Genomic DNA, 20842 nt, shown 5'->3' with positions numbered 1-20842 from the left:
ATTAATCTTTTGACTTTATATGTACGTTATAGATAATTCTAAGTATTTGATATTAAATTTTAATAAGTTCTTTTTATATGTGAAATAAATTACGATAACTACAAAACTTTTATAAAATAAATGTGTATATTGAATTAATTAAAATTAATTGGCATCCAATTTAATAACAATGTTTGTTAGAATTTTGATAAGTTGATAACAATAGTTTTTCCAATTAAAAAAAATCTATTTTCCAATAGCAAATAATCAATAATTTATTTGTAGACCCACCTCTTATTCATCAATGATTTAAATCTCGTGAAACTATATTACTTAAAATTGCTCTGCTGTATACAATACGAATTAAGATCAAAAGATTGCAATAGAAATTTACTCTTCTATAAATACAATATACTATTTACAAGGTTTAACTCATAATAATTTCATAATTTCTTAATTCTTCGAATGATGCTTTTAATTGATTCCTCATTTTCACTATAATAAACAAATTATGTGATTATGCTTTCTATTACAAAACTGTAAAACGTAGTTAAAAAAGTATAATCACAGATTGATAATAATTATTAATATACCTTTCCTATTTTTAAAGCAAAACTAATTTATTGTAAAAAATAAGAATTTGATCTGTAATATTTATAAGTAATTACCATCTTAAATGATTTTTTAAAATATATAACAATTTTCTGTTGTAAATCATTATTCAATTTGTCATTAATTCTATATTGGAAAATAAATCATTTCAGTTTTTATCTATTAATATGACAATAATATAATTACTTAAAAACAACGATATCGAATAAAACCAAAACCATCAAAAAAATTTAAAATTAAATATTTTATTTTTACTACTTTTAAACCAAATATTAATATTTATTTTTCTTAATTGTAAAATAGTATGAAATGAAAATAGTAGAAATTTTTTATTAATGAAAAATTTATTTGTCTATAGATAGAAAGGAAAAATAATCTTTATAATTCATAAAATTTTAATTATTGTAAATATTTTCTAAACTCAACTGTATCAAATATATAAATTTAAATTAAAAATCAGATCATTGATATAAATACTTTACGTTATGTTTATCTATATATATGTAAATGTTTATTAAAATTTTGAAGGTAAAATTTATTCAAAAGATAGATTTTAAAGACGTCGATAACGAATAAAGTAAAATCGGAATAAAAAAGAAACGTTGAGAATAAAAGCTTGAAGATTTTCTATTCATATCAGCGAAATATCAATTATGAATGGAATTGTTGGATGATCTTTCTTAACACCGTCTTTAGACATATAGTTATGATACCGCAGTATGATAATTTTCAGACTCTTATACTTGATAAAAAATTATATTAATTGTGCAATATTCTTCTACTACTGTGCAATCTGTGTCGTTATATATTTGCTTACTCTTGCTGTGAGATTCTGCTCATTGTCTCGAATAAATAAGAATTAGACTACCTAAAACTTTCAATTTCGACAAGTCCAACATCTTTATTATTTAATATTAAAATAAATACTTTATAAATTAAAATATAGATAACAATAGATAGTGATGTTAATTATTAAGAATAAAGATTTAATTTTAAATTATATGGTTTGTATTTGTAGTTATCTTCTAGTTACATTTTTTTTTTTTCATTAATATAACCACAATAGTCCAGATTATTGGTTTTCTTTTTGTAATTAAAATCCGGTTTTTTATGCAATAAGTTCTTCTTTTAATATTTGTTTAATTAAATGTTGTATCCACTTAATTTATTTTTTATTTAAATAAATTATTTTATTGGTATATATAGCATGAATAAAAATAATCTGTTTACTTCAAATTATTTCAATATAATACATTTATTTCATTTTTAAAATAACTAATCTGAAGTATAAAATTCATTAAAATTTATTATTTATACTGATTTTATAATTCTAATAGCATAACTTATTTTCATTATCTAAACGTATTATTTTATTCGATTATTTAAAAAATTAAATTATCAATATTTTTACTAAATATTTTAATCGCAAATGCTTGAATTACTTAATCATAGCCATAACAAAGAATCTAAAAACTACGGAATTTGGCTGCTTTAAAAAGCATTTGAAACAGTCAAGTTGAATTAGAATTATTCATAAATTTTCAAGAAGTTTGGCCCAGTTCTATACAAACATACAAAATAATTTCTCAATTTATTTTTAACTTTTTAAAAAATTTTAATTTAAAAATCTGCACTATCAGCTATAGCAGTGATTGGAAGTAATACAACTTTAAAAACTATTGTAATCAGTCAGCAAAAAGTAAATGTATTTTTTTTAAAAGTTGTACAATATATAATTGAACTTTTCAAATTATATTTCAAATAATAATAAAATAAATCTTTAATATGAACGACTATTTTTTAAGAAAGTGGTTTGATTTTATTTTAATTAACTTATTTATAACACTTTCAGTTCGCAGGCAAAAATTTTCATGTATATTATTTAAAAAATAATTAAAAAAATTAAACTACTATTTATAATTTAATGCTATAATGAATTTAATTAAATTTAATTAAATACTATAATGAAGTTGACATTATAATGTATTTTAATAAATTAATAATATATTCACTGCTTTTTGATTATTCTGTAATCGTATATAATATTTATGCGCCTGTATCGCATGAGAAAATATTTAAAATCTAAAGGGATAATTAAATAAAAAAAAACATTTAAGCAATGTTGAATATAATACTCAATAATGAATAATAAATTAGCGACTGATATAAAAATAATGAAATAAGATAACATTTTTAATTTAGAAAAGAATGAATTGTATTCAATAATGTTCAAGATTAACAATAATATAAAAATAATACATTTATTAATTTACTACTAGGTACGCTATACAGAATATAGTATAAATATTAATTGAAATTCGATTAAGTAGCAATTAATATTTTTATACGATAAATTATTTTTTCACAGCTGCTTTTATGTACTATTATTTCGAAATTTAAGAACATATTGTATTTCAATTGTATTACCTTATATGTATTATATTGTATTACCTTATATGACCTATTTGTAACTTCTTGATTTTATGTCTATTTCTATTCGCTTATATTATTTTTCTTATTTTGTCTCTTTATCTCCTTCACTTTGTAAGTCGGTGATCTGTCCTTTTAAGCGTATTTTTTTGTTTTTTTTTTTTTTTTTTTTTTTTTTTTTTTTTTTTTGTATTATGCACACGATCTCGCACGGAATTGTCTTTCGTTGTCCGAACAGCAGAGAGGACCAAGCCGATAAACCAAGCGAATTATCTTGTCAGGTACGACTCTCGAATCGGGCATTCAGTACGTCGCTTCTAATGGATTTGTCAAGGATCTCAGAACTTAGTAGTAGGCCCTTTGTATATAGCCCACGTTTTGCTCTGAAATTCCCAATACGGTCGTAGAGAATGGGGAGCTTTATTGAGATAAACAGCAACTAGAAGATCTCAGATATTTTTTTCCTTTTCCTTTCTTTGTATTTACTCTCCTTGCGCAGACTTTCTGCACAGTCTTATAGAATTGCCAAGGTTTCAATTTGAAACTTTCTACCTATTTTTCTGCTTTTCATTATTTTTTTACTTTACTTTATCCTCAGTTGATCTTGTAGTCATAAAGAAATATATTATACTGTATAATTATAAAAGTTATTCAATTTGAAATTTCAATACTAGTATGAAATAAATTGTAAATTTATTATAAAACAACGCTATTAGAATTCTCATATAATTATTTTTCAAAGATTTTTTTGGATTAATTTTTATTCAATTTTTAATTTTCTTATATGACTTGAAGATTGAAATTTTAATATAAATTTTACTAACTCCAATGCAATTTTTATAAATCTTTTATTATTAAATTAATGTCTTCTAATATTAAATATAATGTAAAATAATTATTTTAATATTTAACATTAGAAATGCTTTTATTTAATTATAATATATTATATATTTTTTTTAATTTGAATTTATAATAAATGAATATATATATATTTATAGAATTATATATATATATATATATATATATATATATATATATATATATTATAAGTTTAAAGATTTATAGAGTTTCTTAATTTTGAATTGGGTTATATAATAATGTTAATTTATTATTCCTATATTATAAATATATTTGTTGACGGCTTAATTATATGATAGTAATATGCTTATTCAATGAAACTAAAGATACTTAATATATTCCTACATATTATATTATCTTATAAGATAGTGTAAAGTGATATAAAATTAATTTTATTTTGTTATGGATTTTTTAAACCTTTTTTTTTATTCGTATAATATAATTCATAAATTTTTTAAATATTTAAATTTTATAATTGTATAATTTCTGTTATAGGTTACATGAATGTTAAGCACAAATGAGATAGATTTTGATTAATAACAGCCGTAGCTGTCATGCATCATTGACAGTACCGTTATCATGAAGCAGATACGTAGTCAGCGACTTCGAGTATTAAAGCTGTTTTTAAAATTAGAAACAGATCTATCCAAGATATATCAACAATTACCAAAGTTACTTTTTGAAAAGCAACATATTTTGGATAAATTTTAATAAGATTACTTACTTTACATAATATACAGAAGTCTGATATTTATTACCAATCATAAATTAGAAATGTTCACGAAAAAGTTTAAATCTGCTCTTAACCGAATGGAAGAGAGATATCAGTTATTTCAATTTTTACAATTGGCAATTTTATTTCTCTACCTCATAGTAGAAGTAAGTCAGATAAATCCGCTAATAGGCGGTATCCTTTAAAATGTAAAAGAAATTGTAGTGAATAATCATTGGTTTGCTTTGCCATTTTTTATTCGTACGAATATATTGTTGAATGTGAATCGAATTGATGTTATATAAAAAACGAATAAGAGGCATAAAGAAACATATCAACGCATAGAAATCAGAGACATATTACAGATAGAAGAAATAATTAATGAATCAGAGAGTGTACCGAAGCAACATAAAATGTGAGAAAGTTATATATTTCGATATGCTGTATTGTTAATAATCTTATATTAACATATTGTTATGAAAAATTAAAACCATTCATAATGTTAATCAATTTACAATTAAGGTAATTTCTGAAATCAGTAAAAAAATATAATTACTTGTTTAATATTGTATTGTAATTTTAATATTTTGTTAAATTGTACATATGTATATAAATATAGGGACGAACATACATACTTGACATCAACTTAAATCAACTTTATATTAATAAGTGTAAATTAGTGTAAATTGGAGCTTTCAACTTTTGATATATGTTCCATTGTACTAATGTATCAAGATGTATCCGTGTAATGTGTATTTGGAATATTACAACTGAAGACTAACACAAAGGATTACATTTTACAGTTTGTGTACCTATTTGTAGAGTAGCAATCATTTGTGGCTCTTTATTTTACGAACCATTTGCTTTTCTCTTAAATTCTATGTACTGAAGTACTGCGATAACATAAGAAATAGTCAACATGGAAAATCGACGAAAATGGTTGAGTACCATTTGGTCCATGATTGCTGTCTTTTGTCATCAGTCAGGTAAGATATCTTGCCGGATTATATATATCCTTATTTTGATTTGAGCACAATTCTATCCTGGATTAATATATTTTTAATTAAGACTTTATATATTTTACATTATGTCTTAGTTATTAATAATGAAATACTACATATTGAATATTACAAATCGGAATATATATTTGAAATATGAATGAATATTTTCAAATTGTTAGTAACTTATACAATGAATTTATTAATAATTTTAATCCATCAATTTTGAAAATTAAAATATTATGCGAATAAAGGGATAATAATTTTGTGAAGCTTTTTACTGTAAAAAATGAAATATTACATATCGTTAATATTCTTAAGAATCTCAAGTTTAAGTGAATAGAAGTATTTTTTTGCTTATTATTGGTTCATTTCATAGACAAAATGAATATAATTAGTAAATTTATTTTCAAAAATTGAAATCAAATTTAAATTTCTCTTTAAATAAAGTTGAGTATATCTCCATAAATTAGTATAAATTCCATATTTATTTCTATACAGATTTTTATGTATGGAATTCAATGTATTGTTAATATATCAATACTTCACTGATAAGAGAGTTTTATTATAAATAATATAAATATTAAAAACTTTCTAATAAAGTATTAGCTAAATATTGCATAAGATATATTAATTATTGAACATATCAATAATGATACAAAATAGTCAAAATATTAACAAAATTTAATGTCATTTATTCCACTAATGAACTATAAATTCTTTTATACTAATTACAAACCTATAAATATAAATTGTATTTTATAATTAAAAAGATTTACTGATATTAATTATGATACTACATATTATAACATTCTTTCACATTAAATCTTATATAATTTCTTTTAAAAAATAAAGTACGTATTGGAAAATATAACTTACTTAACAGTAGCTTTTCATTAAGTCATTGAATTTACTCGCTTTTATTTTACCAAATTTTTAAAAAACAAAAATCAAACAGATAATCTTTATATTTCATTGATACACTAATCGATAATTTGCACCGAAAACTTTAAATAATAGTGAATATTATTAATATTATTAATAATAGTTAACTTTTCTTCAAACCTTTACATAAGATAATACATATAATACTAAAGATTGAATGAATACTTTAAAAGTATTTTATAAATAATTTTTATAAATAGTCATTAAAAATAAAATAAAGTTAAACTTTTTATTTCAATTTTCATAATCACTCATAATTGTGCAATAGTTAATTATTAACAGCGACTATTTTAATATTCAAACTATAATATTAATAAAAGTATTTATTTATAATTATATCTGAAGGACTTGAATATATCATTAGTTTATAATAGTATTTAAATAATTATTATACAGATTCCTCGTGTCTCTCTACTTTTTTATATTATATTTTAGATAAATTTCTTATACTACTAATTATTTATGACCTGAATAAAGAAAATTATTTTGAATAAGTATATCACAAAAATATATGAACATCAATAAGTACTATAAAAATTTTTTTATCTATTATTGAATTTTATAAATATTCCTTTAGATAAGAGTGATTAACATAATAAATTATTAAAATAATTTTATTAATACATTATTTAAGTAATTGTTAAACTGCAATAGGTTACTACAGGTGAAATATTATCCTTATGGTATGTATATTCAATGGAATTAACTATAATGTGAATATTAAAAGTAATTATTAATTGGTTTAGTAGTGGAATAAATTAAAGTGGTATAAATTTTTTTAAGCTATCTGGTAAATTATTTATATATTACTCCTAGTATATTCATGCTATTTCTATGATAATATATCTCTTTGAAATTATGTAGATAATATTATTTAAAAATTTTTGTTATTGAATTGAACATGTTATATATAAACTAACAATAAGATTACAAAGAAAAATTATAAATCAATGATAATAAGATTTTGCTTTTCGAACTGTAATATTTTCTATTATTATAATAATTTTCTTTATTTTTATAAGCATACAGAATATATTTTATAATGGAATTTACTCGCATATTCTATTACATCAATTGAGTACAATTGAGTAACACGTCAATATTCTAATACTTTTTTTATTTGGAACTGTACTAAATACAAAATAGATTTTATATAATTAGAATTAAATGATATATTTAATATCTGCATTTGCAATCACTCGGTATATAATAAACAACTTTCCATTGATGATTGTGACTCAATATTAGAAAAGCTATGAGAATTTTATTGCATATGTTAAATTAATAATGGAAAATTAAGTTTTTTAATTCACATTTTTTATTAATAGTGTACAGAAGATTCAAATATATATACATATATATATATATATATATATATATATATATATATATATATATAATTTGTTAACGTATTGTATCTTTACTAGGTCGAGTAAAATACATTTACTTTTTTAAATACTGTAACTATTCAAGTTCAAATATCCACTTCTATTGAATTGACTCTATAAAGGGTAAAAATCTCAAGTTACCAAATGTAATTAAGAAAATCTGCTTTATTATTTCATAGAAATAAAATATTAACGAATTTTTGTCATTATAGTTACTGCATGCGTTTCATACATAAAAACCACTGGTTTTCTAATTATGCTTTTGTGACAAACTCCTTTCTATTCATTTTTAGTAATGTTTAATGTTTCTTTTATTATTGATGATTTTGGTAGAGTATTCGATTCCTCTTTTACAGATTATATTTGAAATCACTCAGGGGTTGGCTTAGGCTCATAATTTTTTATAAACAGAGTGAAAATATTTTACAAGAAAGGTATAATATTTTCAAAAAGCCCCACGGAAATCAATTTTTAATAATATATTCATCAAAAATGGTAGAAAATTTTTTTAACAACTGCAATATATAGTCACCTCTTTGGGATCGTTGAAAAGCATAATTTTGAATGAATCAATAGTGTTTCAACCTTGCACTTGGCTATCCTAATAAGTCATATTGTGCGAATTATAACTGATACTATATACATATCCTTTAAATTTTAGCCCAATTTCATTTATTTAGAACAATTAGTTAGAACAATAGAATGCTTAATTCTGAGCTTGATAGTATTAAATAAATAATTGTATAACACTTGATAATTTTTAGATTTTTCAGTAACACTGTACATGGAATATTCCACGTTTCATTCTAAACATTGTAATTAGAATTTTACATAAAATCATCTAATAAAAAAAAATATAGTTACTTAATAATAGTAAATATAATTAAAGTGTTTATATGTGTAAGTACACCCATTTATGCTATGTAGATGACTTAATAAAATTTTCTATAATAATATAGTTAAATAAATACATTAAATTACATCTTAAATCATAATATTTAGTATATAAAAAAATTTGACTTTTCATTTTTGTAAATTTATATAAAATTTTAATACAAAAAAAGATAATGGAATGATTTACTATATATAAATAACAATTTGAAATAATTTAATCAAATATTCTATTTCCTTACAATAATTATTTAAAAAATTTAACTTGTTTTCTGGTTCTTGAAATATTAATAGTTAAAAAATAGTTGAATGAAATATAATCAGTTCAAGATAACTTCAATTTAAGATAAGTCAAATCAAGATAAGTTCAAGATAAAAAAAAGGATCACATGCTCCTATAAAAATATTTGATCTCTAATTATATATAATTTAAAAATGTAAAGCAAATTCTTTTATACATTTTAAGTATTTTATAAAATTTCTTTATACATTACGGCTATTGAAACTTTAGGCATCTGAAATATTTTTATTAAATAAAAAAATGTAATAAAATACTTCAATGTAGTCCTTAGCTGAATTGTAACATATGTATTATTCTTTCATATAAAACACAGATAGTTTAACTGTAATTATTACAAACAATTAGTAGAAGGTCAAAATAAAAAGATACAATAAGCTCGAACATAATATGTAAAATAAATGACAAATTTTCTAAATAAGGGAATCTGAAATTAAAAAGAAGTAAGCACTTATAAATATATTATTATATAATTCTTTATCATTCGTACTCAATTTGCATATAATGCTCAGTTGTCATTTCGATATTTTTCTGCTCTCACTCTTCCTCTTATACCCAATATGAGAATATATTTATATTCGAAACCTCGCTTCATATCGATCGTTACGTAGTAACAATTCGTAGTCGCTCGTCCGTCGATCAACTTCATCGAACTACACGTATAACTTTAAATCTATGTAACGCGAGATCATGCGAAAGTGTAAAATAGTTTTAACGAGAATATTATTGACAATTGAAATAATAATGATATATGCAGATATACGTAAAATAACTTGTGGGAAATCTAAATACATTATTTATTGAATTTTAGAATTGTAAATGTATTTGATGAGATAGAATTTCGAAAATGACTACATATTAAAAAATCAGTCATATGATTCGGAACAAAAATTAAAACATACATAATAAATTTATATTCAAAATTTCATTGTAAATAGCAATGAAATTATTAGAACTTTCGACACATACATTTTTTTAATTTATTCTCAATAAAAACTGATGTTTAATTCCTTGTTTCAACAATGCTATTTCAAGTTCTATAAATTAAATTTGCAGTTTTTCTTGGAATATAAATAAAAATTAATGTATATTCACTTTTATTTTATAATATTATTAGTATTATTTACACAATAATTTATTTACGCTTTCTAATACGTTTTAATTATTTTATGTTATTTGAAACCATCAACCTTTTTTATATTTTACTATATGTAAATATAGTAAACATGCATCCATTGGTTACCGTAAAAAATTTGCAAATAATTATTATCAATGTTTAAAATAGGCAAAGATTAAAATTAAATTAAAAAAATAACTGTCATTTATCAATATTTTACAACTTATAAATTCAGTTCTGTTTCCTGTGTACACGTGTTTTCTGTATTTTAACTTTTTTTCTCTTAATATTTTGATTTAATAAAACTATCCTTAAAAAACCCTGACATTCTGAAGGTTTATAAAGTTATTCAATAATTCATTCATCAATATTAAATAATACTTATAAATAAATTTATTTACAATATAATATTTATTTATATAAATGTATTCTTGAAGAAGAATGTCTATCGGAATATATAAAAGAGGAATCTGAATATATAAAAAGAAAACAAAAAACCTATTTTTTCATAACTGCATTGATAATATATAAATTTATTTTAAAAATATTGCGAAGCATTATTGCGATGATATATTAGTATTTGAAAAACTACAGTTAAAATTTTTTATTTAAATTATATAAAAAACTATTAAACTAATATACTAATAATTAATGTTTTTCATAACATCTTTCTTCATATATAAATATATAGAAATACAAATAATAAAATTCTCGGAAATTTAAATAAAAATTGCAGAAATATATCTTGAAATTATTTTAAATAATGTTATCTGTCTAATCTATTTATAAACTTCTATTTTTAATTTAAAACAATTTATCTTATAATTAAGACACGAAATGAAGGATTCCATAATCTATATACTCATATATATTTTTAATTTACGAATGATTGCGATCAATGAAATAATATAATTCATATAATTTTTTCATTTTGTAAATATTGATTTATATAATGATTGTTAATAAAATATTTTCTTTTACAAAATTTTTAGTAAATTTTTACATATTAAATAAATATGAAGTTGTTAATTTTAATATATACTGTTGAATAAAATAAAATTTATAATTATTAAAATTAGGAATTAAAAATTATAATTAAATGGTTACTTTTATCTCGAATAATTTTTTTTGTAATTATTATATTAATTTGATTAAAAAATATATCTTGTTAAAAACGAAACTTAAGCAATTTAAATAATTGTGTGTATTGGTATTTCTCCACTAATTTCTATTTCTTACTATATCATATATTTAATGCAATAAGTAGTTGAGAATTTGAAAACCACTTTCTCCACTAATTTCTATTTCTTACTATATCATATATTTAATGCAATAAGTAGTTGAGAATTTGAAAACCACAAAAAAAAAAAAAAAAAAAAAAAAAAAAAAAAAAGAATAGAAATGCAAAAAGAAATAAAGAATGAATGAAGGAGGAAAGAAAAGAAGGATATAATATCATTTTTAAGTTTACCCTCGCCGTCGAGTTAACAGCAGCTTCTACTTTAGTGGCAGGCAAGGTTGGAAAAATGCTTTTTTCTGATACGATACAGCAAAGAACCATCGAGCACAAGTGTACAGCCCCAAAGAAGTAGGTACTTAACCCATGTCGGATAGTGGAAAAGGAATATAAAAGAATATGACCAGTGATTCTAAATGACGCGAATTAACTTAGTTATGGTACAAAATTTGTCTGATTTTAAGTTTTATTAACACTGCTGGCTTATCAAGACTTTTGTATAATTTAATAAATCCTCTTAATTACTTTTTTTCATTAAGTTTTTACTAATGAATAATGATTCTTTTATATATCCATTAATTTTTTAAAATCTTTTCATGGATAATTACTTAAATTTAGATCGCGAACATTGTACAATAGATAATGCTATTATCAATCATGAACTGGCTCGCATGTAAAATCCATTGGCATTTAAGTTTTTTATTTCAAACCTCCCGTTGCCCTTCGCTAAATCGCTTTATGCCTCATGGAAAATATGACGATCTTTACTTTATTGTAAGATATCTGATGGCCAAATACTAAATCTGTTCAATTTTATTCTTTCCATAAGCATATAGATCTAATAAAACGATACAAATTTTAATTCATATTATTATTAAATCTACGATATATTGAAAATGTATTAACTATATCTGTATAACTATTAACGATATATAATAATTATTAGAAGTATTAGAAAAAAATGATTAAAATTATTATTTAACATATATCTCTTCTATTAATGATCACAATTACTTCTCCAAACTTATATTATTTTTTACCCATATGGTACATTATATTTATCGTTCCGCTTTTCTATTATATAATAAAAATTAAATTATAATTATGGATAATGTTCTTAATATTTAGAATAAAAAATAAAATTTTAATACCTTCATGATCTGTAATTATTTTTATTTTTCATAATCTGAAAAATTAACTTTAAATTAATTTTTAAATTAAATGAAAATTATTATACAACTTTAATATAAAAAATAAAAAGAAATAAACTTAGATTACATAAACAATTATTAATATAAAAAAGAATTTTACTAAAAATAATATTTCTTTTATATTTTTTACAAATGGTTTATATACAAAGTATAATATAATTTTATAGTACTTCATTACTTCTGATTCTGTTAATTTAAATATATTTTAATAAAAATATATTTTTATTAGTTTTAATGTTATTGTGAGAAATTTAGAAAACTAAAGAATGTACGTGTAAAGAATACAAAGGTTCAGAAATTAAATTATTTTGAAAATAAATTTTATGAATAGAAATAGTTCAAAATCTCTATAAATATTTTTTATTAATACAAAATATTTAAAGGATATTATTTAATTTTTTTAACAGCATATTTGATATTCTTAAATAAATAGTTATTTAGTTATTATTTGTACGAAACTAATTAAGAAATAAGGAATTTAAGAAAATGAAAAAAATTTTAAAGAAAATAAATTATTTGATGAAATTAATCAAGTAAATAATTATTAACAATATTAATTTTATAAAAATTTGTAAGATATTTAAGCAATTCCCACATAAAATGTACTAGAAATATTACTTAAATAGTATTATACATTTAGAAAAACATCATTATCCAATGTTTTCGCGACCTACTTAAATGACCTATAAAGTATTGTATATAAGATATTTGCGTACACATGGTACCAACTTTCCGAAAAGCCTATTAGCCCTTCCACGTTTTCTTAGTTTCGACTCTAAGATAATTAGTTCGAAATAGATGACTCAAGAATTATTTATAATAACATGTTAGTTACTTTACTTGTAATAAAAATTTATTCTTAAATAACATAGGTGTACATTTAAAAATTTGTATTTAAATATATCATTTAAATAAACTTGGAGTAATTATTTATTAATATGTGCTAAAAATTCTATCTTTTAATGTTAGTTCAGTAGTTGTATGTTGATTAGAATTCACAGCTTACTAAGCTTTTCCTTTGTTATAGCTTTAAGCTTTTGTATGCTGACATCTCATTAGCTTGATGAGTTAGCCAAAGAGAGTGCATAAGTGAATAGAATATATATATATATATATATTAAAAAATATATACAAATCATATATACAAATCATATACATTTTTACCGTAACCTTACTGAAACTTATAATAATTATTGCAAATAATTATTAAAAATACTTTTCTAGTTTAATATTCATTAATGTATAATTACAATAAGTTATCAATTATTGAATCACTTATATTTATAAATTATTTCATATTATATTATCTAATTTTTTATAGTTTATTGAGAAATTTGTTTTGTATAACATTAATATCAATTCTAATAGTAGTGCTATTAATTAAAATTAATATTTATTTATAATTTATAAATAAGTTTTTTAAACCATATACTTTTATATAGAAAATAATATATGTTAATTATTTCATTTCTTTTATTTATTAAGCTATTAATATTATGTTATTAATTATTATGTAATTATTTTTAGTGTAGTTTATAGGATATAGATGAATTTTCTCAAAAGGAATAACATATAATTAATAAATTAATGTAATAGGTGAAATTCTAAAGTCTTTCTACACATCATAAAATATAACTGAATTGTTTCATTTAACATTTCGCATAAAATTTGCAGCTTTATATTTCTACGAAACATCCATATATACATATACATATCCAAATACACATGCACGCAGGCACAAATGAAGAATATATATATTAATCGTTAATATTATTTTTTTCATAGTTTTATGTGTAAAAATTAGATATTAACTTATTTTCTACATTGCATAATTACTTATTATTATTTAATATTCTAAGTTTAATATACTAAGTATAATATCAATGAGAAATCAATAACGAGAAAAAGAAATACAGCAGCAGGAAGATGCGGAGAAAGCATGAAAGAAACTAATGAAAATCTAAAGATATGATATGAAATAGTGAAAAGAAGCAAGCTGTAAGTTCAAAAAACATCATAATCTCGAAAGGCAGTGCAACTCTTACAAAAATAAGAACGGATACATTAAAGTTGTATATATTCATTTTCTTACAGTTAAAAAACAGAAAATCTAATGATTTTTGTTTATCTCTACTTCTGCTTTCTCTTTCTATAATTATAGAAAAGTTTTTTTGAACTTACAACTGCAAGTTATTATTATATTTACTGTAATGAAAAGTATTTTGAAAACGATAAATTCACCATTACTCCATAATAATAATAGTTAAGATTTAGAAAAGTAGATTTTTTAATTAATATTTTATATCTTATAATTATCTAATTATAAATAAAAGTAGATATTATTCACTACGTAATAAAGTTTATTTCTATATCAAATGCGCATACTTTCACCTTTTATTTATTTTCTTGTTTTTTGTAATATGAATTCTTTTATTTAGAACAATAAGGAATTTATAGAGTCAAATTTCTTAAATATAATATCAATATTTAATATATCACCCTTAAATTATATAATTTTTTATTTATCAATAACTTTTTCTAAGTATTTTAATAATATTACTAATATTGAAAAATATATAATTATTATATATTATATTATATAATTATTATATAATGTATTATAAAATTATATTATTAAAAAAATATATTTAATTTTTGATTTTTTAATAACTTTTTGTAAGTATTTTAATAATATTGCAAATATTGAAAATTACCTACGATTTAATATTGGCTACAAGTATTAATAATTAGAATGTATTTTTAATAAAATAAAATTTACGAACAATGATTGTTAATTATGGCAATGTAAAAAAACTATTTTTTATAATTCAAAATATGATCGCGCATATTATAAAAATTGAATATAAAATTTAGAATGATTATTGATTAAATTGAAATAAATAAATTAATTAATAAATAATATAAAATTAGTATATTAAAACTTACATTTAAAAAATATGCAATATAATCTGCATTATTGAAAAGATAAGAATAACAAAATTATGTAATTACAACACAAAAGTAAAAGAATTACAGCCGATGACAATTTATTGTTTTAATATAACATATAATCTTGTTTTAGTAAGAAAAGAAAGCAAATGCTACTTACTACTATGATAGGTTGCAACCTCAGCATCTCTAATTGCTATGAAGGAATACGTATCATAGTTTCTCATCTCATCTCATAGTATTTTGAAATAATCTCAATTCTATAAATTGATAAAATAATATGAAATCCAATAACAGTCAATGTAGAATATTTATTTTCTTAGTTATATAATAGCTTATTCGATTTATACTTAAAAAAATATGTATAATATATTGTTATAAAAATTAAATTTATCATAAATTGTTTAGAAAATTTTTTATGAAGATCAAAGCAATAATAAGAGAAAAGTATTATAAATAATATTATTTATATTAACTATATTATTCTTTATACTATATTATATATATATATATATGTAATAATAATTCGAGAGTCCACGGCTTGGGTATTAACCAAACTATCCCATCTGTTGACCTGTGCGATTGGAAACAGAAATAGATCCTTGTCCTATTTTACAACACTAGTTAATCAATATCATTTCAAGAAGGTATGCTCATTACGATATTATTTTGGACTGACAAATGTTAATGCAGAGTAATCTTACCTGTTCATCATCTGAGCGCTTTACATTTTAGAGTGAAATTTTCACTTTAGCCTTTAAATGCACACTTCACATTTAATAACTATTCTTCTTATTTAGTATCAACTTAATTATTAAATCCTACGCCCTTTTAATTTCCTATCTAAAATGCCGTTATCCCTTATTTTTCTTTCATTTTCATTAAACTGTTATAGAATGAATGTATATTTGATTCAATATTGTTAGTTTCAACCTCGAAGTTTCTTTATTGATAAAAAACGAAATGTTACAATTCCAATTATCTGATTAATAATTGATGTATAATACAGGATTTTGGCATTCAGTCAATTAATCAAGGTATGGTAACACATTCGATTCATACATGACAATGTATCTTTGATCAGTCTTTTCGCTAATTTTTCCATACTGCCCTTGTTATATTTTTGAATGTTCGTGAGGTTTCAGACTGAAATGATATGCACAATCAAAAAACTTACACTATCGGATTTGTAATTTTAAAATATAATGATAATAAATCAATATATGATTGAGAACGCGCGAATAAATTATATAATAATGAAATGACTTTTTAAAAATTATATTTAATTATTAAAAGTATAATTTAACTTATTAATTAATCCTCTAATATTATTAAAAAATTAGTTTAATATTCTCTACATATAATGGCAATATATTTCAAATATAAGTACAATATATGAGGTAATATTTCATTCAGTTAAATTGTATTGATATTGTTTTGAATAAAATAATGTTTAAAATATCTTTCTTTACAGTATTATATTTAAAAAAAATTTTATATACAGAAAAAAAAAAATATATATATATATATATATATATATATATATATATATGATTAAATATTAAAATTAATTCTTTATTTGAAAAAAAGGAACTAAAATATTTTATTGCTATGACCTTTAATTAATAATCATCAGTCCTATTCAAAATCTATACACTGTAAGTAAAATAATTTTAGTCTTTATTATGTACATTTATTTTGTTTAAAAATATTATTTTTTCATCAACAGCTTATATTATTATATTTTTATGATGTGCTACATTCTTATTTATAATTTCAAATATTTATAATATGGCTAGTATGGTTAAATGAATTATAATAAGACGACATTTCGTTGATATAATATCTACCTCTATCCTATTCTCTTTTTCTTTCATTATCTTACTCGCAATAGATAAATAAGAAATGTATATTTCTATTCAATATTAAATTTTCACGTAGTTATAGTAATTCCGATATTGTGTAATAAGTCAATTAATTATAGTTTATTTATATATAACTAATATTATGTGTATATATTGAAATTGAAAATTTTACTTTGACGATAGTAATTTTACGATAGTTCTTATTTCAGATAATTCTTTGTGTGTAAGCTAAAACTTCTATTTATAATTCCATTATTCGATATTATCCAACTTATTTTAAATTGAGAACAGATTACCATCATATTAAAAAAAATGTACATAACTAAAAAGCCAACATGAATTAAACACGTGTCAATTATAATAACATGAATAAGCTTCATAATAAAACTAGTATATATAATGAAAGATGTCATATATATATATATATATATATATATATATAATATATAGTATACGCATTAGGGATAAAATTCAGAGCAACATATATCATTTCAGTGTAATTAGGGTCTTTATTTGTATTTGTATAAATACAACTCTTTTAATGTAGTTATAGCTATTATAGAGAATAATGTTATCTTACAGAAATAATTCTCGCTTCATAAAAATATGCCTGTATTAATTAAAAAATAAATGTATATTCAACAATAAAATATTTCATAAATAATTTATATATTTTTTTTAATATATACCCTTATGTAATATTTAGATTTTAAAAAGTATTCCAATTCATATACATCAGTTTCAGTCGTATTTTTATAGTTTAATCACTCTTATCTACACAAATTCATATGTAGGTCGATAATTATTGATAAATAAATTAATTTTACACATTTTAAAAATACTTACTCAAAATATGATTGTATAAATGGTGATATTTTAAAAACGTTTTATCTATAGAGTAGCAATACTACATCGTATTTTATCATGTGTGCTTGGAAGCATTCCAGAGCAACTTTACTGCTGCCTTTGCATTTCGTATTCTGTTGATTTCCATCTCGTTAGGCAGAAAATCTATTTCTTTTGCATCTAGTATTGCATAAATAGTAATTTTAACACATTCGTAAATGCTTGTAAAATTACGTGCGCACTTTCGGGCAGTTTAGTTCAAAGATTTGGAGATGAACGTTTTTAGATAACCAGGAAAATGTTGTTTTCTTAATTAAGCTATAGTTGTACATCATCTTAAATAATTCTTATTAATTATTTAATAAAATTTTGAAATTTCCATATTAATTTAAAATTATTATTCACTTATAATGACAATATTGAAAATTTTATTTGAGTTTATAGAATATTTATAAATTATAAGATTTAATTTAAATTAATTTTACAAAAGTCATTATTATGATATATAAGCTAATAATTTCATTAATATTATTATTTTTAGGGATACTAGTTTACTTAAATTTTAATAAGAATGGATTAATTTTATTGGATTTCATCAAAGAAATTTTATAAATTTCCTCAAATGTTCTAAATTCTATTTCTTTTATTTCATTATGTAAGATAAGTTAACTAAAAAATAAATTAATTGAATTGTACTTTTCAAACGCATTCTTTTGAATATCTTTTCATTTTATTTATGTATTTTTTATGTTTTTAAATACTTTTTACCCAATTGAAAGCTAATTTTTCTTACTCTGCTTTTGAGAGTCAATGTCTGTTTTTATTCTAGTATGTTAGACTATTCCTAATAGATCGGTGTTCAGTAAAACACCTATATTATTCCTGTGCAGCATTGCTTACTTGATACTTGAATGTAAGTATATGATTGTAGTAGATACTATTTTGCTCAATGAGCAAGCGTTAGTATGTAAGGGGTAACAATACGTTATGAAGTTGCAATTGTATTTCATTACTCTAAGATATTATTCTTTCTTGAGATTTTTATGATAGATATGTGTGTATTTAAATGGAAATAAATAATAGAATTTGTAAGTATCAATTTTCATTATAGATACACCGAAAATAATTTTTTTATGAAATTTATTGTATGTATGATAATGCTCTTTTAGATTTTGTCATTATTTCTTATTATATAATCAATAAATTACTGATTTCATATTTTTTTTCAGAATTTGATGATTACTTGATTACAATTGATTTTGTTTGAATATTTATTTTTCTAGAATATTAATTACTGAACTATTTTCGTAACGATTACAAATTCTATAATAATTATTTAAACTCTAATATTACCAATATCACCATATATTATTATTTTAAATTATTTTTATACTTATTTATTGATAATTTTTATTATGTGATTTTTTAAATAAAATTTTATATAATGTTAATAATTTTATAGATATTTTTTGTTTTCTATTTTAAATAGTGAATTTATTTAATGAATTGTATTATACTTATTATAAGATTAACTTCGTATTTATTTTCTTATAAATTCTTATATTTTACAAAGTCATGTTCTATATTATATTACGCAGCAAATGCATTTTATCAATTTCTTCAATGTTATAGGTTTGCATATTATTTATTTATATAATTAGGTAATATTCATAGTTCGTGTACAATTTTTGTATGATGATCTAATATTTAAGTATCTAACATTTTGATTTTTACTCAAGTTTATTAGTTAAATTCATTTTACTATATGGTATCACTATTTATTAAGTACAAAACAAATAAATCATAAAATAAGCACATTCGTTCAAATTAAATTATCTCTTGATGAATATAGGATTTAAATTCATCGTTTTCAAATAATCTATAATATTGTTATGTGTTTAATTGAATAAACTGTTGAAACTTTATTTTTAAACTTCTAATAAATTTATTTATCCTTTAATTAACATTTTCATAGACAAAAACAATAAAAATGATTGAATTTCTTAATAAATAAAATTTTTAACGTCCTTAGTTTTAATTTTTTCAATCTTTAATACTTATAATGTATTTTCTTATCCTTCAATATTTCTTTTATTAATTTATATTATTAGATTTTCACTTTGTATAGAAAAAAAATTAATTTTGATAAATTCATACTTAAATTCTACGAAATACCGTTCATTATTACTATAGGAAATTTTAAGTGCTATCTTTATTGAATTGTAATCATCTAGATTTTTATGTGACAACGAATAAAGTTCTTTATAATATAAAATACTTAAAACTCTAATTTGTATTAAACGTTGTTTTTCGGGATTCTCAATATTCGTTCTGCAAGGTTCCATAAAGTTCTTCCCTTAATTATAAATGATATAAGAATTGTGTAAAGAATTTATAGATTTTCTCTTATCCATACATTAGGATATTTTGTAATTAAAAATTTTTCATTAATTTTATTCATTTATCTGATAGTTTTATTCATTAATAATTTTAATTATTCGCAACA

At 20.7% G+C, this 20842-nt stretch overlaps 1 protein-coding gene across 1 annotated transcript in view; it reads left to right on the top strand.

The window, feature by feature from the left end:
• The first annotated feature begins 5396 nt into the window (after positions 1–5396).
• The window catches only part of LOC105364802 (uncharacterized), a 98751-nt gene continuing 83305 nt past the window's right edge, over positions 5397–20842 (top strand). The window contains exon 1 of the mRNA XM_011502831.1: positions 5397–5577. Within this exon, the coding sequence (XP_011501133.1) occupies positions 5511–5577 (67 nt within the window). The 5' untranslated portion in view covers positions 5397–5510. The remainder of the gene's footprint in view (positions 5578–20842) is intronic.

The sequence above is a fragment of the Ceratosolen solmsi genome, unplaced genomic scaffold (assembly GCF_000503995.2).
Source record: "Ceratosolen solmsi marchali unplaced genomic scaffold, CerSol_1.0 scaffold15, whole genome shotgun sequence".
In the NCBI taxonomy this organism is placed as follows: Eukaryota; Metazoa; Arthropoda; class Insecta; order Hymenoptera; family Agaonidae; genus Ceratosolen; species Ceratosolen solmsi.
Note: the sequence above shows the minus strand (reverse complement) of the source record. Positions and strands in the feature narration are given on the sequence as shown.